At 41.9% G+C, this 25452-nt stretch overlaps 3 protein-coding genes across 3 annotated transcripts; all 3 read left to right on the top strand.

Moving 5' to 3' along the window:
• The first annotated feature begins 1115 nt into the window (after window positions 1–1115).
• LOC125556807 (protein amalgam-like) lies at window positions 1116–25211 on the top strand. The gene is made up of 9 exons (XM_048732930.1): window positions 1116–1260; window positions 5232–5579; window positions 6294–6563; window positions 17279–17548; window positions 21814–21840; window positions 22089–22235; window positions 22675–22699; window positions 23076–23208; window positions 24110–25211. Exons 1-9 carry the CDS (start codon window positions 1116–1118, stop codon window positions 24302–24304), a joined length of 1560 nt encoding a protein of 519 aa, XP_048588887.1. The 3' UTR covers window positions 24305–25211.
• On the top strand, window positions 9095–11116 carry LOC5496474 (nephrin). Its single transcript, XM_048732021.1, has 4 exons — window positions 9095–9175; window positions 9765–10037; window positions 10150–10422; window positions 10767–11116. The coding sequence occupies exons 1-4, from the start codon at window positions 9115–9117 to the stop codon at window positions 11099–11101; spliced, it is 942 nt and encodes a 313-aa protein (XP_048587978.1). The 5' UTR covers window positions 9095–9114; the 3' UTR covers window positions 11102–11116.
• Window positions 11297–15957, top strand: LOC125572136. Its single transcript, XM_048732022.1, has 4 exons — window positions 11297–11417; window positions 11925–11943; window positions 12245–12434; window positions 15494–15957. Exons 1-4 carry the CDS (start codon window positions 11318–11320, stop codon window positions 15689–15691), a joined length of 507 nt encoding a protein of 168 aa, XP_048587979.1. The 5' UTR covers window positions 11297–11317; the 3' UTR covers window positions 15692–15957.
• Window positions 25212–25452: the final 241 nt, after the last annotated feature.

Genomic DNA, 25452 nt, shown 5'->3' with positions numbered 1-25452 from the left:
GCGCCACTATTCTGATGTAAATAAGCTTGTAACGATTCACCTTCTTCAGTCTGCCCTGAAGAAGTCTTATTAAAGACGAAAATTTGGCAGAGTCGATTTCCAGTTTTTGGTGTATTGTACTATTATATTATATATTATTATTATTTACTATTATATTGCCTTGTACAGCTAAACACCCTTATACGGCCTACACAACCTTATAAGCCTATACAGCCATGTACATCTTATACACCATTATACAGCCTTCACAACCTTATACCACATGACCACAGGCCTCCAGTGTTTAATGCAACAACTCAATAAAAGTATTGCGAGAATGAAAACAACTCAGCGGCGTAGCCAGGATTTTTAACAGAAGGGGGCCCAAAAGGGACTTTCAAGGCATTTTTCGCTGTATTTTAGATATTGTCTCATCAAGAGAGCATAAGATATTTTATGCTCTCTTGGTCTCATACATTTACTGTATTTTTGGCTGCTAAAAGGGGGGGCCCGGGCCCCCATGGCCACCCCCCCTGGCTATGTCCCTGGAACTATAGCTGAATGTAAAGGAAATTAAACAATGTATGATTGCAATGTATGTTTTTAGGACCTTTTATCTAATAAATTAATCATTCTATTATTTCGTAAATTTAATTGATAAGGTCGGAAGCCTCGAGCCTTATGATATATGAGCTTACTGTCGAATCCGTTGCATCCCGACGTTGTATTTTCATTTTGTCTTTTGGTATTTTCTGTTCCGCCAGTCAAATTATTATAAACCAATCAGATTCTTGCCATCTCTCGCCTAGTGCAGTTGCCTTGCTTTCTGTCGAGACACTGTCTGGTTTTCGTCCAGATGATAGCCAGGGAAGTGCACAAAGCGAGACTCTGATTGGCTCAGAATGGTTTTACTGACGGAACAGAAAACCAAAACAAGTCATGTTTTGAAAACGCGGGTTGCGATACAACTTTCTACAGTAACATAACAGACTGGAAATGGTTATGCATGATAAAGCGCAAATAATATAGATTTAGGCATTAAATGAAGGTGGAGCCAGCACATTTTCATAGTTTTTACAATAATAATAATATAAGGTACAGCCTACACACAATGGTGTCAGGACTAATCTAATTCAATGGCGAGGAACAAAAACCGGGATAATACAGTTCAGATACAAGGGGAGTATAGTGATGCCTCTGCAATCACCTCTTGGACTGTGCCGAGTAGCTTTTTGATAGGGATTGGCCACTTCATTGAGGTTCACAAGAAAAGCAATGAAAGTACTATCAACTACCTCTGAAGTTGTTATTGTCCCCTTTAATATCTATCATAGACTTATTTTAAGACAATCAATTAATTTTATGGCCACTTAAAACAACAAACACCCCAGTAATCTGTTAGAAATGTGGCTGCCTTACAGGGGTGGTTTAATAATAACTAAAACTGCTTAGAGTTGTTTTCATTCTGTGCAACAAAATGTAATCGTTAAAGTGTAATAGTCAAGCCAGAACAAAAGAGAACAAAGACATAACAGTGTTTTAGTAATAAATAGACTAAATAGTATTTCATGGATTTTTGAAAACCACTGCTTTCTTTCGCAGACTTTCTTCCACCGCTATGTTGTGAATGGGTAGTGTAATCGATCTTCCGCCGTGTGATAACCAGTTTGTTGTAGGCGAAATTCGATAGCAGACTCAGAGAAAATTGTAGATTCATTGATTTAAGCAATCCATGACTGTAACAGGGTTTCTCGAACGATCTTTCCACCCCTTAGATGTTTGGAAGTTTGCGTTGGAAGAGGCGAGTGTCAGCGAAGCGTGGTTACATAGATTGCGCGGGCAGGCAGGCGAGGCAGAACCACAGGGCTCCCGCGCGATGACCAAAAAATCTCAGTCGCATAGTTATACATAGTTATACGCATAGTACCATTTTTATATAACTATGGGGCTCCGCGCGTGGCCTACGGCCGCGCTGGCTCCGCTATAAAGTAAAAATAGAAAAACAAACGAGCAGGAGAGAGTGTAATGAAAATAAAATAAACATGTACAAACTTGGCGTGAGGGTATTTCATAGAGCTACCACTCTATGGCCAATGTTTGTGTGAACGCAAATAAAGAACAGTGGCAGGGAGTACTTTGTTGTTTTATAGGTAGGGACCATTAACACGAGGTCGGTGCCGTACTTCTGAAACGAACAGAAACTTGTTGTTTTCCTCCTTTTTGATCTTGTTGTTAATCTTTAGGTCTTTGAATAAAATTTCCGACTGCTCGTCCGAGCTTCCGACCTTATCAATTCGATTTACGAAATAATAGAATGATTTATTTATTAGATAAAAGGGCCTTAAAAACATACATTGCAATATAGTACTCATACATTGTTTAATTTCCTTTACATTCAGCTGAGTTCTCTACATTTCTTGCATGACTTTTATTGAGTTGTTGCATTAGACCGGAAGGCCTGTGGTCGCAGTAATTGATTAATCATCCGCTGTCCAGAAAAATATATCGTGGGCAGACTTCCCTCTCCGCCCGTGGCAAATTGTTTCCCGTTCACAACCGAGGGAGGAAGGAGGACACGGGAGGTTTAGGTTTGGATCCCGAGTGTTATGATTTCGTATGCTTGTTGTTGACAAAAATGAGGCCTACGATAATACATCTCACTATTTTTGCCCTATCGATGTCCAGAAGAGGTAAGATAACAGAGCGTTTCGTCTTAGGAAAAAGCTATAATCTTTTGCGGAAGTTAACAAATTTTCCATTGTTTCTCTGTTTATGAGTTACTCATGTATATTCCTACATACCACGATGGTCGTCATCATGTCGGATCGAATGGCGGGTTAGGGAGGCGGGAACCATCAGTCAGCAACAAATCAATTTCGGGAAGCCATCTCATTCGGGAGTCTAGGAATGAGCTACATACAGTATGACCTTCTAAACACTTGGGATGGGGGGCGTTTGGTTTGCGGTATTGGCCTTAATTGTACGATATTGCGGTAAAAGGTAAAAAAACATGCGGTGATGTGGTATTTCAAAACACTTCAAGATGCGAGATTTTGGTTTTCAAATGGCTATTTTGCAGTAAAAAATTGAAATATCATGGTGTAGTGGTGTTAATCCCCGCCCTACCAATCGATAAAAATCGATCATCGGAAACTAATCGAATTAATCAATATTAATTGATATTAATCAGTTTGAGGGAGGGAGGGAGGGAGGGAGGGAGGGAGGGAGGGGGGGGGGGGGGGGGGGGGGGGGGGGGGGAGGGAGGGAGGGAGGGAGGGAGGGAGGGAGGGAGGGAGGGAGGGAGGGAGGGAGGGAGGGAGGGAGGGAGGGAGGGAGGGAGGGAGGGAGGGAGGGAGGGAGGAGGGAGGGAGAGGGAGGGAGGGAGGGAGGGAGGGGAGGGAGGGAGGGAGGGAGGGAGGGAGGGAGGAGGGAGGGAGGGAGGGAGGGAGGGAGGGAGGGAGGGAGGGAGGGAGGGAGGGAGGGAGGGAGGGAGGGAGGGAGGGAGGGAGGGAGGGAGGGAGGGAGGGAGGGAGGGAGGGAGGGAGGGAGGGAGGAGGGAGGGAGGGAGGGGAGGGAGGGAGGGAGGGAGGGAGGGAGGGAGGGAGGGAGGGAGGGAGGGAGGGAGGGAGGGAGGGAGGGAGGGAGGGAGGGAGGGAGGGAGGGAGGGAGGGAGGGAGGGAGGGAGGGAGGGAGGGAGGGAGGGAGGGAGGGAGGGAGGGAGGGAGGAGGGAGGAGGGAGGAGGGAGGGAGGGAGGGAGGGAGGGAGGGAGGGAGGGAGGGAGGGAGGGAGGGAGGGAGGGAGGGAGGGAGGAGGGAGGGAGGGAGGGAGGGGAGGGAGGAGGGAGGGAGGGAGGAGGGAGGGAGGGAGGGAGGGAGGGAGGGGAGGGAGGGAGGGAGGAGGGAGGGAGGAGGGAGTAGGTAGTAGGTAGGTAGGCAGGTAGGTAGTAGGGAGGTAGGCAGGTAGGTAGGCAGGTAGGTAGTAGGTAGGTAGGTAGGTAGGTAGGTAGGTAGGTAGGTAGGTAGGTAGGTAGGTAGGTAGGTAGGTAGGTGGTGGGTGGGTGGGTTGGTGGGTGGGTTGGTGGTGGGTGGGTGGGTTGGTGGGTGGGTTGGTGGGTGGGTTTGTGGGTGGGTGGGTGGGTGGGTGGGGTGGGTGGGTAGGTAGGTAGGTAGTTTATTGTACCACTTGCAAATACACGGAATATAAATACTAACTTACATAAAATACAAATAATTACATGACTTGGAGAAATTCCACAAATTTAACAGTGACAAAGTCCGCCAGCCTGTTAGTGTTGCAAAGGGCAGGTGCGATCTTTCTATCTGCTCTTAAATTATATTGGTGTAGTGGCTTTGTGGTTCTCGACGAGGAAATCTGATGTAATGGATTGTCCCTACGTAAGCTTCTCATAAACTCTTTGCAGAGTTCGGCTCTTCTGTCCTTTAGAGATCTGATGCCGGCCTTCATCAGGCAATCGGAGTATGGTACCTCGGGAAAGATGGTCTTAAGTGCTCGTTGTTGAATCCTCTCAATAGCATTAGAGAGAAATTCAGTGAGGTTAGAATATACTGGGGCACCATACTCTAAGATTGAGCGAATAAGGGTGCAGTATACCTCGACAATGTCTCTTACATGCACACCTGATCTTTTCAGTATTCTAATTGCGTACATTCTTTTATTCACTTTTATGATGACGTAATCGATGTGACTGGTCCACTTCAAATCGTCGGATATATAAATACCGAGTAACTTAAACGATTTGACGCTTTTCATAGATCTCTGTGTTATTTGATGAGATGAGTGTATATAGGAAAATGTAAAAATCACTTTGAATATGCCTCACATATCAGGCATAAATTTGATACCTATGGTTTGCAGCACACGCAGGACATGCTAAGAACGTACCCTGGCTGAGATAGCAGCAAAATGTCGAGTTTTCTTTGTGTGACGTGTTCTAAAATGCAGAATATACCCTTAAATATTATTGCTATTTATTTATTTATTTATTTTTATTTGTTTGTTTGTTTGTTTTATCTATTTATTTATTTATGCATTTATTTATTTGTTTGTTTGTTTATGCAAGGGCATTGAACTATAGGGAATTAATGGGAAATGTAGTTAGTAATTAGTGGTTATCTTCTAAGTGATAAGTATTCCCTAAGTTGTAACTTTTGATAGTATTCCAAAAAATGACAACAAGCAAGATGTGGTGTCTAAACTGCAAATGTAAATTGTTTCCTTTTGATTTTCTCAGTTTTATCTGATGTATCGGGCTCAATATCAATAGAGACATATGTTGGCGAAGATGCAAGGTTCAGCTGGTGGTCTTTAAACCCTTCGACATCTTATTTTGTTGGATTTTCATTTGAACGTGGTTCTAGTACACTATGTGAGTGGAGAACAAACCTAACCATCACCTGCCTTGGAAATGTAACAGGCCCGTTCATGAGCAAACTATTCTTCTATGGAAGCCCTGCTAGTAACATTACATTTGAGATCAAGAACGTTAAACTTGACAATGAGGGACCATATAAAGTCACAATCTATGAGAATGTCAACCCAACTACTGCTATAGAACGGAGTGGAGTGTTGACTGTACTTGGTAAGTGCAAGTGCTTATTCTTGTATAGTAATCTGAATTAGTTTACTTTGTATAGAATTATAATGTTCTTAGTAATCTTGTTTAATCTCAAGTTATTAACATTTTAACCCTTTAACCACAGGTACCCCAAGCTCACTGTGTGTATGAATAAGTTATAGTGGTTCCTGTTATGTAAGCTGTTCACTTTGCTATAAAATAAAATCGTAAAACTCTCAAAAATATTATGACCTGGCAGTGGAGTCTTACTGTAAATATGTTATGGGTGAAGTTTAAAGCCATTTTGGCAGGTATTCCGAGAGTTTACATTGTTCTGTTTCTTCAATGAAAATGGATTTTCTTTCACTAACAAGCCATTAGACATCACGCGAATAAAAACAATTCAAGGTTTTCGACTGATGGCAGTATTTAGGTATTTTGTCTCTTGGAATTCATAATTATGTTTGAGATGACTAAAATGCAGCTACAAAGCAGAGATACAATAATATGAATCCCTTTAGTACATTGAAGCTACCTAAGTGAATGGACTTTATTGTAAAGAAGGCTGTACTCACTAGGAATTCTTGCCGAGTTTGCAACCAATCTATTCTTGTTTACAATATCAATGAACACTTCTGATTGCTTGTGCTATACTTACTACTTACTACTGACTTGAGTAAACAATAATTCTGCCACCTTTTACCAACTCATTGCCCACTAACAGTTTTGCCTCTACAGAGGCACCAGCATTCACTTCGTCTCCAAAAAGCACATATGACATAGCAGAAAATGATGATGTCACTGTCACGTGCTCAGCAAGTGGTCGCCCATATCCAAATGTCACGTGGGTCAATAAGACGTCAGGGTCCGCAGTGGCTCATAGGACAGGGAGTGCAACACTGAGTCTACTAAAGATCCAGCGACACCAAGCAGGGGTGTACCAGTGCCAGGCCATCAACGATGTGAGGAGGGGGGCCATAACCCAAGATGTCACCATCAACGTGCAATGTGAGTATGCCCTTTAATTGTGCTTCCTCATGCTTCCTAAAATTGCTACAGTTTTCTTATAACAGTTTACAGTAAAAACTTATGAATATAAAATGATTGATGATATTAATCTTATTTCTTTTCTACTCTCTTATTTAAAAATATTTACTATTTATCAAAATATTATTTTTGTTCTAAACTTTCAATTTTGTCAGGTTTATTCCTCATTATGTCCTATAAAACAATGTATTAATTAAAAAAATTATCCTAATAGAAAAAGACGTGTCTGCATAGTGGCCTTTAGAGCATATGTGTGTCAAAATTGACTTCTAAGATAACACCCCTATAAAGTACAGTAGTATACCCCTGACTCGTGACTTTATTTGTACACTGTATGATGTGCTGTGTTCATTGTGTTGTTGTTGATGATAAACTAATGAATGTGTGTAATTATCCTGTTATTTGAATCATTGTCTATGAGCTATATGTTTTGTGTATCTGAACAATTATAAGAAGTCTTTTCAATTCTTTCGTGGTTTTCGAGAAGGAATTCTTTGGCTATCTCGGACCAGCTACAACTCAAGTTGTGAAGATTTTTTCTTGCTGACGATTTTTTAAGATAGTCAGGTATGAAAAGCATTCAATTAACAAATTTTTGATTTCATTTTAAGGCTGGCCCTGACCCTTGTAACTCTGATTGGAAATGGGGATATACTTTGTTTGATTTTCCAGATCCACCAAAGATTACTCCAATACAGAACACCACAGTGAGAGCTGGGGAGACCATCACCCTGACATGCGCAGTGGCTGGTAACCCGACACCAAGTGTTTCCTGGTCAAAGGCAGGATCTGGACATAGCACCGGTGGTAACGTCTTTACTAAAGCTGGTGCCACAAAGGCAGACACTGGACAATATGTCTGTACTGCAGTAAACACCGTCACTGGAAACACACAGACAAGAACAGAATCCACTTATGTCATGGTCAAATGTAAGTGCTCTATGATGCCAAATGTAAGTGCTCTATGATGTCAAATGTAAGTGCTCTATGATGTCAAATGTAAGTGCTCTATGATGTCAAATGTAAGTGCTCTATGATGTCAAATGTAAGTGCTCTATGATGTCAAATGTAAGTACTCTATGATGTCAAATGTAAGTGCTCTATGATGTCAAATGTAAGTGCTCTATGATGTCAAATGTAAGTGCTCTATGATGTCAAATGTAAGTGCTCTATGATGTCAAATGTAAGTGCTCTATGATGTCAAATGTAAGTGCTCTATGATGTCAAATGTAAGTGCTCTATGATGCCAAATGTATGCTCTATGATGTCAAATGTAAGTGCTCTATGATGTCAAATGTAAGTGCTCTATGATGCCAAATGTAAGAGCTCTATGATGTCAAATGTAAGTGCTCTATGATGTCAAATGTAAGTGCTCTATGATGTCAAATGTAAGTGCTCTATGATGTCAAATGTAAGTGCTCTATGATGTCAAATGTAAGTGCTCTATGATGTCAAATGTAAGTGCTCTATAATGTCAAATGTAAGTGCTCTATGATGTCAAATGTAAGTGCTCTATGATGTCAAATGTAAGTGCTCTATGATGTCAAATGTAAGTGCTCTATGATGTCAAATGTAAGTGCTCTATGATGTCAAATGTAAGTGCTCTATGATGTCAAATGTAAGTGCTCTAAGATGTCAAATGTAAGTGCTCTATGATGTCAAATGTAAGTGCTCTATGATGTCAAATGTAAGTGCTCTATGATGTCAAATGTAAGTGCTCTATGATGTCAAATGTAAGTGCTCTATGATCTCAAATGTAAGTGCTCTATGATGTCAAATGTAAGTGCTCTATGATGTCAAATGTAAGTGCTCTATGATGTCTGATGTAAGTGCTCTATGGTGTCAAATGTGAGTGCTCTATGATGTCAAATGTAAGGGCTCTATGATGTCAAATGTAAGTGCTCTATATGTCATTGATGATATAGGGTAATTGTCAAGATTCAAATTCATGTTTTGGTGTAAAGCCAATAATCAAATTGTATGTAAGTTGGTTTTATTATGTTATCCACAACGCTCGGTTTTATTTCTGCATCCTTGACAAAATGATGATTTTAACAAATACACGACCCTACCCACAGACTTCAGCATGTTTAGATTCTCAACTTTTTAATAAGATAATTGTTCTAAATAATTCCATTTTGTTCAAATTCTTGCCTTAGCATTTATAAATCATTAAGTGTACCTCACTTCCTTTTTGGTCATTTATGGCTTTAGCAATTAGTTTCCCTACTAATATGGAGGGGCAACTTGTACAGTGCTTCATCATTTTCTCCCTTGATAAATATAGCTATAAACTAAGAAACTCTTGTGGTTTTTATTTTCAGACAAGCCATCCATTTTTCCCAAGCCTCCTGATCAAACCGTCAACGAGACCACAGGCTTACTTAAACTGACATGTAAGTCTGACGGCTACCCCGCGCCGACCTACAAGTGGTCTAGAGATGGAGTAGTGGTGTCACTGACCAGTGTGTATAACAGAAACAATATGACCAGGTCAGAGGCAGGGACGTACATGTGCACAGCTACTAATGAGATGGGGAGTGACACAACCACGGTACAAGTCACTGTCAACTGTAAGTGGATAGCCTACAAACAGGGTGTGGCACAAAGAGGGTGTGACAACAATAGGACGCATGTGCATATTTTCAAAGCCAATAATACGCCTGCATGCATTCTTCTGAACCAGCAGGCTAATATTATTTCTGTCAATTTTTATACATAGTCACTGATTGCAAACTTGCATTGTTCGTTTAATATTGTAAACTAATGAACAAGTAATAAGTTATTTTAAAAGCATGAGAAAATTATCTCACTAGCTCTGTTATTGATTCCTTCAATACCTATGAATATCAAAGACAAATAGCTTTTTCAATCTAATATCAGTTTAGCAAACAACTCTGCTAATGGATCGATTAAAGTCGAATAAGTAGTCCAGTAGCATTCGCTTTCTAAATAAAGCAATAATACGTTTATGAGTAACTGTCTTAATATTAATAATTCTTTGTTCTTTATTCATTTAAATGTCGATTTTGTTGTGTGGAGAAATGACTAATGCTTTGCCTATGTTGCTTCTTCATTGAAAATTTGCATTATGTAAATTATAGATAATATTCCCATCTAAAAGTAAAGTAGTTTTTTTAATTCAGCAGTTTTTTAATTCAGATAAACCAGAGATGGTGTCTTCGACTACCAACACGTCGTCTTGGGGTGGAAAAGTCTTGAGCCTGCAGTGCAAGGCCAGAGGTGTACCATCACCTCAGATCACGTGGTACAAGCCTGGCGGTCAGCTAATCACAGCTGGAGTAAGCCCCATTTCTGGAAGCAGCCAGCTCCAAGTAACAACAACTCGAGACGCAGGGGACTATGGACAGTACAAGTGTCGGGCGTCTAACTTGTTGGGGTCGGTGGAACGCCTAATCTACGTCACTCAATTGTGTAAGTAAACCAAGACTTGGCAGCTATTCCCTTGTGTATCCCCTGCTTGTAACTTGAATATCCTACTTTTGTGCGTGCTACGTAGTTCAATTAAAGTCATTTTTACTTGCAGTTGCTCCAGGCCCTCCCATCATCACGGTGTCAAATATCGAGGCGTCATCCATCAAAGTCAACTGGGCCCCTCCTTCATCTGATGGCGGCAGCCCTGTCATCGACTACAAGGTGCAAGTGGATCCTGCAAAACCGCCCCGTGAGGGGGTGCCTGGGGGCCAAGTTGTCATCTCAGATCTTACAAAGAATACAGAGTATACTGTAAAAGTGACCGCGCGTAACGTTGTTGGTTATGGCGAGGCTGGGACGGAAATTATCCGAACTAAAAAGCAAGGTAACTTTTGCAAAAAAATAAGACGTAGATATTATTTTAAAACTAAATAAAAAAGACAGACGGACAGGTGGGCGGAAGGACGGTCTGCAACAAACAAAATAAACGATGAACAACCAGGCCGACCAAGCAAGGCAGGAAGGATTGATAGGCTAACAGGCATCCAGGAAAATATAGACATAGATGGTTATGCAATTGGGCACATTGTTTAAAATCGTGAATAAGGCATGGTCAGTCAAATCAAATAACCAAAGGCCTTACACAAAACTGGGATTAAGCACATTCTATACGTCTATCAAAGATCTTAACGTCTTAGCATAATCTTAGTATCATTTGATTTTTCATAGGACCCCCCTCGCTACCGTTTCTCAAACCTGTTGACAATACTACGACAAACGAGGAAATCACCCTGGAATGGAGCAAACCCGACGAGAACGGTGGTGCCATCCAGGCCTACATCGTGTACTTCATGTTGACTTTCCCTGATGGCCAGGAGACAGACTGGACTGAAACCGCTAACATCACAGACCTCTCTGTGCTGAGCTACATATTCAAGGGCATGAAGCCAGGAAGGACTTACAGCTTCCTGGTCACCGCGTACAACCAGTACGGAGAGAGCGCCAAGGATTATACCAAAGCAAGCGTGGTGCAGGTCAACGAGATGAGCACAAATAGTACGTGATTAATGCTGATTATGGTGGGCTGGTGGTAGTGATGATTATTTTGACAGTGGTGACGGTGATGATGTTGATGATGATCAAACATAGAATATCCATTATAATCTTAGATCTGTAACAGATGAACATTTACTTTTACATCTTTGCTTATCTAATCCAGTTTGACTGCTTTTCTCAGAACCCGATGCGGGTGAGCGTGGCGCAGGCCCCGGGGGTCCAACATGGCGGTGATAGGGGGTGCGGTGGGCGGGGTCATCCTCGTGGTGCTCGTGGCGGGAATTATCTTTGTCGTGCTCCGACGCAAACGACTGCAGAAGCCAGGTAACTTTGAGAGGGGCCGTTCTTAATTTTAAAGAGGAGGGGAGGGGGGATCTGAGCGAGAAAACGGGGAGCACTGACTTTATAATTTATTGGTCAAAATTGGGGGAGGTATATTTTTCGAATTTTAATTTTGCAAGAGGGCTGGCCTTGATACGCCAAACTATGACTATCAGTAGGTAGAACCTGAAAAAAATGCATAATTTCTCACCCCTTTTTTCTGTTTAGATAATAATCGGTCCCTTAGAGCTTTGATCAACTTTGGCATCCCAGCATTTTATTTCCCAGCGTCTTATATGGGACTTGAAAACTGTTTTATTTGACACGATAAGAGTTGCAGCGTACCCAAGACATTACCCCTTTAATTGATAGCTTTCGTCTTTCCACTAATGGCTGACTTTTGAAAAACGTGGCCCACGTAAAACCCAAGACATCGCCTCTTTAATTGGTAATGCTTTGTGATTATCCATACCATCCAAGTTTGTTACTGATGTAGACTTTTTATTTCAGGTGGTGCTCCTCGAAACGAGTAAGTAATTGCAAGGTTTACTCACCCTTCTTCTCAACTTGATATACAATTCGTCAATAATAATAAAATATCTCTTGGAGGGTTTCTTCACCCTTTCACGCCATTTTATGTTAAACTGCTTTACTATTACAAGCCACTACAGGTAGTTATCACAAAGTTTGTGAGTTTTTATTTAAAATTGAGTTATGTTTCTATTACTAAGCTCGTGAGATTTTGAGTCAGTTTTTTATTAGTTTTTACTACAGCGAAACAGAATTCCCATCACTTGAATTATTATTGAGCTTCTCGTCGCTTCTCGTAGGGGCCAACAAGAGATAAATCCATACGACATCACAGACCACCGTACGTCCGCGACTAACGAGGGGAATGGGGCCGAGGACGAGGGTCCGACCTATGCTGTCGTCGACAAGACGAAGAAGAAGAAGAAGAAGAAAAAAGCGCAAGATGACATTCCTTTGTACGCTGAGGTCGACAAAACTAAGAAGCGGAAGGTTAGTCAGGTGTAATTATCCTTAAAACATCCTTCCTACCAGCACTAAAAGAACCTCGAGCTAAGTTACGCTTGGGACCCTCATGCAAAGTTAAAAAAAAAAAAAATTACTGCGCGGGCGCGCTTGATATTTCCAGTTCAGCCTGGGGCCGAGGGTATATATGCATGAGGGCTAGCATTTAATGTGGACCCCATATGTGGCGGTAGCTTTTGCTGATTGTAGCGTTTCCCTAAATCCTGATATTTGTCGCTCTTACATAATATTTTATATTCTTTGATAATAATGGTTTCAACCCAAGTGAAAATTTGTCGGAAAGAAGATTAACTACGCTGTTGCGTATTCTAGCTTAACATTTTTGTCTTAAAAGCTAAAAGATTTTCGGAGAAAAGTTTAATTTTAGTTCCGCATTTTTGTCTTAGAAGCTTATAGATTTTCGGAGAAAGTTTTAATTTTTGTCAAAGTACAACTCGAATTTCGCTACGTATACTGTATATCGAGCTACAGCGTAGATTACTGAAAGCAAGGTCACGCTTCTGTTTACTCTCGACTCTTTCGCTTTCTAAATAGGACTCAAATTTCAGTTTCCTGAGAGCTATCCCGTGTACAGACTTTCCCAATGCTCTGCTACGTATCCAGGCCACTGATATCGCAATCAAGAAGAGACTGGGTACGACTTCTACTTTTTGTGAGCCTGCAGTATATGGCGTATGGCGCATGCCCGACAATGGTTGAACGTCAAGTATTAGGAAAGATTAGTCCTAATCCTGGGAATATTTTGTGGCCATGAAACTCGTGAAAGAACTGAATAAGTTATTGGTGTGTTTAACGATTTCACGAGCTCGCTGGATTTCTTGATGGCTTCTCTGAAACCATTTTTTTTTTACTGTGACTAAATCTAGACTGGCGTATTAAAATGTCTAATGCAAGTTTATCTTTGGAAAAGTACACTAGTATTTTGTTCTAATGTTATCAATCTGCACGTGGCTCTTCAAATGTTATCAATCTGCACGTGGCTCTTCAAATGTTATCAATCTGCACGTTGCTCTCCAAATGTTATCAATCTGAACGTGGCTCTCCAAATGTTATCAATCTGAACGTGGCTCTACAAATGTTATCAATCTGAACGTGGCTCTACAAATGTTATCAGTCTGAACGTGGCTCTCCAAATGTTATCAATCTGAACGTGGCTCTACAAATGTTATCAATCTGAACGTGGCTCTCCAAATGTTATCAATCTGAACGTGGCTCTTCAAATGTTATCAATCTGAACGTGGCTCTCCAAATGTTATCAATCTGAACGTGGCTCTCCAAATGTTATCAATCTGAACGTGGCTCTCCAAATGTTATCAGTCTGATCGTGGCTCTTCAAATGTTATCAGTCTGAACGTGGCTCTACAAATGTTATCAATCTGAACGTGGCTCTACAAATGTTATCAATCTGAACGTGGCTCTCCAAATGTTATCAATCTGAACGTGGCTCTCCAAATGTTATCAATCTGAACGTGGCTCTCCAAATGTTATCAATCTGAACGTGGCTCTCCAAATGTTATCAGTCTGAACGTGGCTCTTCAAATGTTATCAGTCTGAACGTGGCTCTACAAATGTTATCAATCTGAACGTGGCTCTACAAATGTTATCAATCTGAACGTGGCTCTTCAAATGTTATCAATCTGAACATGGCTCTGCAAATGTTATCAATCTGAACGTGGCTCTCCAAATGTTATCAATCTGAACGTGGCTCTCCAAATGTTATCAATCTGAACGTGGTTCTCCAAATGTTATCAATCTGAACGTGGCTCTTCAAATGTTATCAATCTGAACGTGGCTCTCCAAATGTTATTAATCTGAACGTGGCTCTCCAAATGTTATCAATCTGAACGTGGCTCTCCAAATGTTATCAATCTGAACGTGGCTCTCCAAATGTTATCAATCTGAACGTGGCTCTCCAAATGTTATCAGTCTGAACGTGGCTCTACAAATGTTATCAATCTGAACGTGGCTCTCCAAATGTTATCACTCTGAACGTGGCTCTCCAAATGTTATCAATCTGAACGTGGCTCTTCAAATGTTATCAATCTGAACGTGGTTCTCCAAATGTTATCAATCTGAACGTGGCTCTCCAAATGTTATCAATCTGAACGTGGCTCTCCAAATGTTATCAATCTGAACGTGGCTCTGCAAATGTTATCAATCTGAACGTGGCTCTCCAAATGTTATCAATCTGAACGTGGCTCTCCAAATGTTATCAATCTGAACGTGGCTCTCCAAATGTTATCAATCTGAACGTGGCTCTCCAAATGTTATCGGTCTGAACGTGGCTCTCCAAATGTTATCAGTCTGAACGTGGCTCTACAAATGTTATCAATCTGAACGTGGCTCTACAAATGTTATCAGTCTGAACGTGGCTCTCCAAATGTTATCAATCTGAACGTGGCTCTACAAATGTTATCAATCTGAACGTGGTTCTCCAAATGTTATTAATCCGAACGTGGCTCTCCAAATGTTATCAATCTGAACGTGGCTCTCCAAATGTTATCAATCTGAACGTGGCTCTCCAAATGTTATCAATCTGAACGTGGCTCTCCAAATGTTATCAATCTGAACGTGGCTCTCCAAATGTTATCAGTCTGAACGTGGTGTTCCAAATGTTATCAATCTGAACGTGGCTCTACAAATGTTATCAATCTGAACGTGGCTCTCCAAATGTTATCAATCTGAACGTGGCTCTCCAAATGTTATCAGTCTCAACGTGGCGTTCCAAATGTTATCAGTCTGAACGTGGCTCTACAAATGTTATCAGTCTGAACGTGGCTCTCCAAAAGTTATCAATCTGCACGTGGCTCTCCAAATACGGCATAAAGAGATAATTCCTTTAAATAACTCCATTGTTTTTGCATTGTAGCGCCCTTTTTCACGTGATCTCTGATGTTCAGATTATTCTTTTCAACAAACAACCCTGCGGTGTATACAAAAAATACCTTAATTGCCTTTTTGCTTCCTAGAACCCTCTGATTTTTAAATAAGCTTTGTTAAAATGTCCACGTCTCTCTTTTTTGCAGCCCGGGGAGATCGTGTATGCGGAGTTAGCAGACTTCAACTCCGTCATGGACGAGGCAGCTGCCTCTGCCACGAAACCCGCTGCCTACCAGGAAACCGCCTACGCTGACATCACCGAGTTCCAGAAAGCAGAGGACCCCACCTATGCTAACGTTCCTGGCCAACAGGAAGTTACCTATGGCAACATACAGAGCATGTAAATTACCAGGAAGTCACGGCGGACAGGGAAGTGATACTAAACAGAAACACAATAAATCAACATCATTATTAGGCCAGGAAACTACCCCTAGACTGTGGTGGAAATACCATCAAACCCGAAAACTACCTGTAGAGGCTAGAGAACTATTTCACAAGACAAAAGAACTAGAGCATAGCACTACCACTAGACCAGAAAATACCACTAAACCCGGAAACCTCCACTAACCTGGAAACTATCTCTAGAAACAAGAGAACTATACCACTAGACCATAGTATTTCCCCTTGACCAGAAAACTACCATTATACCAGGTAATACCAATAGACCAGGAAACTACCATTATACCAGGTAATACCAATAGACCAGGAAACTACCATTATTCTCCAGCCCTCTTCCTAAAATTCTAATTGTTGGGCCAAGCTAGTGCTACCACAGGCCTCCTGGTCTGACTAACCGAAAAAGGCCAGTTTTGAACTTTGTTTTGAACGATTTTTTGAACGTTTTAATACTGGAGGATAGAGAATTTTCATGATGTATGTTAATAAATTCGTTAGTATTTATTTTTATAAATTTACTCTTTATATGGTGTACAGACATCATTAGAGGAAAGTAGTTTGTAATTGATGACAACGTAAAGTATTTTTGTATGCATAGATTTTATAGATGTATTTTTTGTGGTTTTAATGTATTTTTATACTATATTGTATGTAGGTCACGGGAAGCAAAATATTTGATATTCTTAGACTAGATGTCAAGGGTGCCATCAGATTGATTTACACATTGAAAAGTAAACTGTTTGATCCCATGGTCTTTTGGGTAATTTCAAAATGGCACCTTTTTCGGTTGAGCTTTTTTCCACAGGGAGAACAAAGTGAAGTTGTCTCGTTTCCAGTCTGTCCGACTGGGAGGAGCCATTTTTAAATTACTCAAAAGTCATTTGAACGCAATTACAAGTTTTGATAGCATTTGATAATGTGAGAATGTTGCGATTTGAAAGTAAGGAATAATTTCTATGTCAATTTAATTTAAATTTTGTGAGTTAATTATACGTTTCGCGCTGAATCGAAAATAATCCGTCAGATAAAAATAATTGTACTTGTTAATAATTTTTAGTATTGGCAAGTTATCGCTATAAATGAAAAGTAAACGCTTTGATAAAAATAACTGTAAGATTTTATTTTGTATTTTACAATGAAATAAACTTCGTTAGTGTTGAAGTTCTGTTTGATTTCCGTTCGATACCAATAGTGAGTTCTTATGTGTTTATAGCCTGCTTTCACCGCCTCTTTTATCTTATGCTAGCTAATTTATTTTTGTTTAATTTTGCTGCCGATTGTTGACATTGTCATCAACCGCTACTTGTTTTTGATGCAGGTTTGCCATGCTGTAGTTGTTTCCATTGCGATACCGTTGTTGTTGTTGTTGTTGTTGTTGTTGTTGTTGTTGTCGCCTTGTTTTTGCTATTGTTGTTCCTAGAAATACATTGTACTTTAATATTTTTGCTATGCTGTTGCTATCGTTGTTTATCACCTAAACTCAAGCTAGAACACCACTTTGACTTTTCTGCTGACACGCCTATATTCTTCCCCAGACCCCGCGTTCATCGACAAGACCAACTCCTCCTCCGAGCGAACTGGAGGCTGGGTCGGCTATGACGTCAGCCTAATTTGCGTTACTGGGGGCTACCCAACGCCAACTGTCACGTGGTCTAACGCTACAGGTCACGTGCTTCACAAGGAAGTGAATTTAACAAGTAAATACGTTTTCAAGGTGAAAGATGGCGACTTTGGTAACTACACGTGTAAGGCCACGAACAAAATGGGCGGCAACGACTCGCTGGTCATCAACTTGTACAAAAGCGGTGAGTACATCGCAGCATATGCACGTCATGACAGTCTCGGGTATTATTTTACCTCTTTTCAGACTCTTTTAAAACACTGCGTTTTAATTTTGTTGCATGGTAATTTTACACCAACCTTAGCAATTTTACATCCATCTTAGTCATTGACCAAGTCCCAATTCTTGACATCGAAAACAAGTGTTATTTTTTCACGCCAAGACTCTAGGCTTCGAAAGTTTTGGATTTGATAATCAGGATAAGGAGTTAACCCTTTGCTGCTCCTAGATAGTAAAAAAAAAAGAAATAAGAACAAAAACAGAATAATTAATTTTTTTATTTATTTATTTTTTGTTGCAAGAGTGTTGTTTTGTGTTTTTACGAGTATTTGAAGTAGTATGGCTGCGCGTGTGTTCATCTTTCGCGGTAATGGTCAACACCGCGCTTCCTGCAGGCTTGATACTGATACACATTGTACGATTATCACTCCTTTTTTTTGCTCGTCAAAAAAAATACGATGTTATGAGCGTAGATAAATAGGAAAACCTTATGGGTTTTAAGTGAATTATTTTAATGGGGCGTCTGTTTTTTTTTTTACATTTATTTTGATGTAAATTCTAATGTAATTTCAGTTTCGATCGGAACTTGCTCAATGCATAGATATAAAGATATTATAGTGGACCAAATAACATCAAGTATCATAAACGGAAAAGACATATGAGGTCATGTTTTCTTGCAACCCTATCCGGTTGTTTTGAGTCATGTCACGCCTCTTCTCTGAGTAATGACCCTTTTTGGTCTCTGCTTGGGGCAGTCTGCTGCCGTCAACAAGACGGGTTGTAGTATTACCCCATTGCGGTCTAAAATATATAACTGTGAATTTTTCTTTCCTAATAATTTTTCTCTCATCGATATCTACCTTGAGCCCAGTGGCACACTTAGATAAGCGCACAAGGTTCAATGGGAAAGGTGGGGAGCACTTAGATAAGCGCACAAGGTTCAATGGGAAAGGTGGGGAGCACTTAGATAAGCGCACAAGGTTCAATGGGAAAGATGGGGAGCACTTAGATAAGCGCACAAGGTTCAATGGGAAAGGTGGGGCGCACTTAGATAAGCGCACAAGATTCAATAGGAAAGGTGGGGAGCACTTAGATAAGCGCACAAGGTTCAATGGGAAAGGTGGGGCGCACTTAGATAAGCGCACAAGGTTCAATGGGAAAGGTGGGGAGCACTTAGATAAGCGCACAAGGTTCAATGGGAAAGGTGGGGAGCACTTAGATAAGCGCACAAGGTTCAATGGGAAAGGTGGGGAGCACTTAGATAAGCGCACAAGGTTCAATGGGAAAGGTGGGGCGCACTTAGATAAGCGCACAAGGTTCAATGGGAAAGGTGGGGAGCACTTAGATAAGCGCACAAGGTTCAATGGGAAAGGTGGGGAGCACTTAGATAAGCGCACAAGGTTCAATGGGAAAGGTGGGGAGCACTTAGATAAGCGCACAAGGTTCAATGGGAAAGGTGGGGAGCACTTAGATAAGCGCACAAGGTTCAATGGGAAAGGTGGGGAGCACTTAGATAAGCGCACAAGGTTCAATGGGAAAGATGGGGAGCACTTAGATAAGCGCACAAGGTTCAATGGGAAAGGTGGGGCGCACTTAGATAAGCGCACAAGGTTCAATGGGAAAGGTGGGGAGCACTTAGAGAAGCGCACAAGGTTCAATGGGAAAGGTGGGGAGCACTTAGATAAGCGCACAAGGTTCAATGGGAAAGATGGGGAGCACTTAGATAAGTACACAAGGTTCAATGGGAAAGGTGGGGAGCACTTAGATAAGCGCACAAGGTTCAATGGGAAAGGTGGGGAGCACTTAGATAAGCGCACAAGGTTCAATGGGAAAGGTGGGGAGCACTTAGATAAGCGCACAAGATTCAATGGGAAAGGTGGGGAGCACTTAGATAAGCGCACAAGGTCCAATGGGAAAGGTGGGGAGCACTTAGATAAGCGCACAAGGTTCAATGGGAAAGGTGGGGAGCACTTAGATAAGCGCACAAGGTTCAATGGGAAAGGTGGGGAGCACTTAGATAAGCGCACAAGGTTCAATGGGAAAGATGGGGAGCACTTAGATAAGTACACAAGGTTCAATGGGAAAGGTGGGGAGCACTTAGATAAGCGCACAAGGTTCAATTGGAAAGGTGGGGAGCACTTAGATAAGCGCACAAGGTTCAATGGGAAAGATGGGGAGCACTTAGATAAGCGCACAAGGTTCAATGGGAAAGGTGGGGAGCACTTAGATAAGCGCACAAGGTTCAATGGGAAAGGTGGGGAGCACTTAGATAAGCGCACAAGGTTCAATGGGAAAGGTGGGGAGCACTTAGATAAGCGCACAAGGTTCAATGGGAAAGGTGGGGAGCACTTAGATAAGCGCACAAGATTCAATGGGAAAGGTGGGGAGCACTTAGATAAGCGCACAAGGTCCAATGGGAAAGGTGGGGAGCACTTAGATAAGCGCACAAGGTTCAATGGGAAAGGTGGGGAGCACTTAGATAAGCGCACAAGATTCAATGGGAAAGGTGGGGCGCACTTAGATAAGCGCACAAGGTTCAATGGGAAAGGTGGGGAGCACTTAGATAAGCGCACAAGGTTCAATGGGAAAGGTGGGGAGCACTTAGATAAGCGCACAAGGTTCAATGGGAAAGGTGGGGAGCACTTAGATAAGCGCACAAGGTTCAATGGGAAAGGTGGGGAGCACTTAGATAAGCGCACAAGGTTCAATGGGAAAGGTGGGGAGCACTTAGATAAGCGCACAAGGTTCAATGGGAAAGGTGGGGAGCACTTAGATAAGCGCACAAGGTTCAATGTGAAAGGTGGGGCGCACTTAGATAAGCGCACAAGGTTCAATGGGAAAGGTGGGGAGCACTTAGATAAGCGCACAAGATTCAATGGGAAAGGTGGGGAGCACTTAGATAAGCGCACAAGGTCCAATGGGAAAGGTGGGGAGCACTTAGATAAGCGCACAAGGTTCAATGGGAAAGGTGGGGAGCACTTAGATAAGCGCACAAGGTTCAATGGGAAAGGTGGGGAGCACTTAGATAAGTGCACAAGGTTCAATGGGAAAGGTGGGGAGCACTTAGATAAGCGCACAAGGTCCAATGGGAAAGGTGGGGAGCACTTAGATAAGCGCACAAGGTTCAATAAGAAAGGTGGGGAGCACTTAGATAAGCGCACAAGGTTCAATGGGAAAGGTGGGGAGCACTTAGATAAGCGCACAAGGTTCAATGGGAAAGATGGGGAGCACTTAGATAAGTACACAAGGTTCAATGGGAAAGGTGGGGAGCACTTAGATAAGCGCACAAGGTTCAATGGGAAAGGTGGGGAGCACTTAGATAAGCGCACAAGGTTCAATGGGAAAGGTGGGGAGCACTTAGATAAGCGCACAAGATTCAATGGGAAAGGTGGGGAGCACTTAGATAAGCGCACAAAGTCCAATGGGAAAGGTGGGGAGCACTTAGATAAGCGCACAAGGTTCAATGGGAAAGGTGGGGAGCACTTAGATAAGCGCACAAGGTTCAATGGGAAAGGTGGGGAGCACTTAGATAAGCGCACAAGATTCAATGGGAAAGGTGGGGAGCACTTAGATAAGCGCACAAGGTCCAATGGGAAAGGTGGGGAGCACTTAGATAAGCGCACAAGGTTCAATGGGAAAGGTGGGGAGCACTTAGATAAGCGCACAAGGTTCAATGGGAAAGGTGGGGAGCACTTAGATAAGCGCACAAGGTTCAATGGGAAAGGTGGGGAGCACTTAGATAAGTGCACAAGGTTCAATGGGAAAGGTGGGGAGCACTTAGATAAGCGCACAAGATTCAATGGGAAAGGTGGGGAGCACTTAGATAAGCGCACAAGGTTCAATGGGAAAGGTGGGGAGCACTTAGATAAGCGCACAAGGTTCAATGGGAAAGGTGGGGCGCACTTAGATAAGCGCACAAGGTTCAATGGGAAAGGTGGGGAGCACTTAGAGAAGCGCACAAGGTTCAATGGGAAAGGTGGGGAGCACTTAGATAAGCGCGCAAGGTTCAATGGGAAAGGTGGGGAAAAGGAAGGGTGACCTTTTTACACCCTTCCCTCAGTCCTTTGCGAAAGCCTGACTTCTGAAAGCCTGATGCATTGTATAGGGCTTTGTCTTTCTGAGTAATGTCGAGAATCGAGGCGACATCGAAATATAGGGGAGAAATTTCTATTTGATCGTTATTGTGAAGTGAAAAGTGGGAAGTAATTATCATGTTTTCTTTTGTTTTAGAAAATACGCCGCCACCTACCATGACAGGTGAGTGTGCCGTACAGGGGGGAGCAGTACTCGGTGAATTAGAGGGCAGCTCTAGACTTTTTAACAAAAAAAAGGGTGAATCGGTGTGAGAAATAAGCATTAAATTCCCCCATACCTCCCCCCTTCATATAACACCTGTACCCGCGCTTTCTCATGGCCCCCTGATAAATAACACATAACACCCACCCTTCCAGTGCGATTTACCCTCAGTAAAATTAGTAACAAATTGTTCCTTTGCGCTTCCCTAGCCCCAGGTCCCCCGACCAACGCACCTCGTACCAGCGGTACCCACCCTGGAGTGATCGCGGGCGCAGTGATAGCTTGTGTACTGGCCGTTGCCGTGGTGATTGTGGCTTTGATTGTATGGCGAAGAAAGAAAAGGCCTGGTAGCTCAGGTAAAGGAAACACTAATGGCTAAAGAAGGCCCAGGTTTTGGAGGTTTTCTTACCAAAACACACGAAAGTGCGACGGTCAAATGCAGAATAAAAGGCGAACGTGTGAGGCCTGAGCACTACTAGCCTTGGCCACCCCTAGTAGTCAAGGGTTGCCCGTGGATCCCGGTTCTGGAGACTGGGAATTAGTCCCTAGCCAACTTGACGTTAGTTAGAGTTAGCGAGGAGTTCGATAAAACCGATTTCGGATTATTGGATTCCTACTGTATCTATATTTTTCCGCTCATTTCTATCTTTGTTCCTCTCTTATCTATCTTTGCTCCTCTTCTATCTATTTTTCCCCCCTCTTTTCTATCTATGTTCCCCTTCTGTGTAGTTTTGTATTTTGGGGGCATGTCACTGCTTGTTGGCTCTTGAGTCTAACATACTTTTTGAATTTCAGGACCCAAGACTCGAAGCCAACCAAAGTAAGGCCAGAAATATAATTACTAAACAAATACAAATATGTATTGTTTTTTTTTTTAATGAAAAAGCTTGAATTGGTATTTGATAATAATAATGGTGATGATGATGATGAGGATGATGAAGGAGATGATGATGCAGGGTGTGGTCCACCCTGAATGAATTCTTGATACGATCTAATGCCCTTTACTACAGCTATATATTATATATGTACTAAAATTAAGCTTATAAGAAACTGTACTAAAATTATTAATCTAAAAATATACTGAAATAAATGAGTCTTAAAAGTAAATTCTGCAAGAATTCGGCTATAAATGTACAAAAAATAAAGCTAGCAACATGTATAGATTTAAATCTAAACTCTTTTTATTCCCATCTTAGTCATTATGATACGGAGGGCCAGGAGCAGTATGCGATACCCGACAGACCCAGTGCGCATGACCAAAGGAGTTCTGCCGCTGACGAGCTCCCGCAGTACGCACAGGTCAACAAGGAAGCGAAGAAAAAGAAACCGGTAAGCAATGGTGCATCATGGTATCGTTACGTAAGCAGCGCACTTCAAGAGACCCAGAGAACTCTCAAAACCATTGCATGAATTGCTGGAATAAGCGCTGCGGTGCCTATTTAATTTTTTATATACCTGGTGAGGCTCCTATTCGGGGATGGCGCTTATTTCAAAATCCGTTTTGTCTCTAGATAAAAGTGTTCTTATAACGACGTGCAAACAAAATTCCGCAACCCTAGCAAAACATGCTTTTAATGATAAACTAATGGGCGGGTGGTACTGACGGCTTTCGATACTTTCCCTCTAGCGTACAGTCACATTCGTCGTATTAGCCCTCGGCCGCGCGCTCGCTTTGTCTTCTCTCGCCCCCTCTCTATCGTCGAATGAACACGTTTAGGCAAGCTGGGCGCTTATACGAGCAATTACTGTAGTCTGGTCTCCCAGAGCCATTAATTAACACAGGGATCCCATTCAAGAAGGCTAGTTCCCACTAGCAAGAGCAACGCTAGGGAATTTAGATCGAGAACGCGAGTTGCGCTTGACTTATTTCCACCTGTGTGGCGCTTACGCCCTATGGCCATGCTGTTGCGACTACCCTGCCTATTGCGGCGAAGCTAATAAAATGAAACAAAATAAAATACAATAAAATAAAATAAATAAAATAACCAGGCTATCCTATCTAAACAATAAAGTAATAATTCCTCTTAAACTAATTATGTGTTATGTTTATGTGATGAGTTTATTTTTATTTACGCTTATTTTATTATTTATTTGATACCCATGAAGCACTGCGGGTTACAACACAGATTATCCGTGTATATCTCGTTATTTTCAATAATCACAATATCTATTTTATATTAACTAGTTGGTGCTTCCTAACCTTAGCTCACGCACTACTTTCCCCATCCAGCCCCCTGGTGGCCTCATTTACGCGGAACTTGACCACACAGACTACCCGGATAGCAGAGAAACCCTCACCCGCCCGTCACGTGAGCCTCAACAAGAGACTGATTACGCGGTCGTGGTGGGCGGCATGCGCCAAGATCCCGAGCCGCAGTACGGTAACCTCGCCTCCGAGGGGTACAACATGGCGAGCGAGGTCTAAGCCGAGTGGGCTGCCTGTGGTGCGTCTAGAATTCGAACCTGGTGTAAGCGGCTATCCTTGTTATAAACGAAGCACAAGTTTTGTCTGCGGTTTTCAATCCGTGGACTCACCTTTCGGTCCTATATAGCAACGAACGACAAACTTTCTTAAATTTTTTAGTAGTTTTTTAAGGCTTTTTATCTTTTTAGCAATGAGTCCCTGATGTAAGGAAATATATTTTTTGTAGGGCTATTTTTGGACATTTTTTACTAGATGAGTGGATGTGTATAATGTACAAGTATGTGTATAAGCATAGGCAGTATAGGCTTTACAAGCTGTATATGCCCGCCCCGAGCTGGATTGAGGGGTAAGTGGTGGACCACACCTTGAAAATTATTATCCCTTCGCAAGCTCTCCCTTGCCCCTAGATGTCAACCCTCTATTTTTCCTTGATCTGTTTACGAGCTATCTTGGCACGACCTAAATCAGAATCTATAATTGCACACCCAATCCTACTTGGGGTTTGGAATTTGTACAGGGCGGACCATGCACCGTTTTCATTTCTACCCTGAACCCTATTCATACTACCCGTTCGTGACAGCGCCGTCAAGATGATTGGTTAGAAAGTAATTCGAGTGTGAAAGAACGTAGAGGAAAATGACGGGAAACTGGTGAGCGTCACGTGTCTATTTCCCTGCCCCTCCCCCCTTATGACAGAATTGCAAGCATTCATGCTATGGAATTTTCTTAAGTCTTGAATGGCGTTTGCTCTGTAGAAATTTAAATATTAATCATTAAATCGCAATGAAATTTTTATATAATTTTGTATGCTTTTTACAAATATAATAATCAATGAATGCAATTTTCAGGTAACTATTATAGGTAGTTTTATATCAAATAAGCTTTTGAATAAATATTATTATTTAAGTAAACGAGTTTTTGTTGTCTTATTTCCGAAAATAATTATAACGGAGAGGTACCAACAAGAATAATATTACAAAGCTAGGCTGTTAGAAAGGCCACCCTTCAATGAATTTTTTTTTTGCATAATTTTGTATGCTTCTTACAAATTTTATAATCAGTGCTCTAAAAACGCCTAGACCCGTGATTTATTTTTTTGGGTTGGGTGGGGGTTAGCTCTAGCGCCCTCTAAGCTAGAAATAGGGGGG

Source organism: Nematostella vectensis, chromosome 9, assembly GCF_932526225.1.
Source record: "Nematostella vectensis chromosome 9, jaNemVect1.1, whole genome shotgun sequence".
In the NCBI taxonomy this organism is placed as follows: Eukaryota; Metazoa; Cnidaria; class Anthozoa; order Actiniaria; family Edwardsiidae; genus Nematostella; species Nematostella vectensis.
Note: the sequence above shows the minus strand (reverse complement) of the source record. Positions and strands in the feature narration are given on the sequence as shown.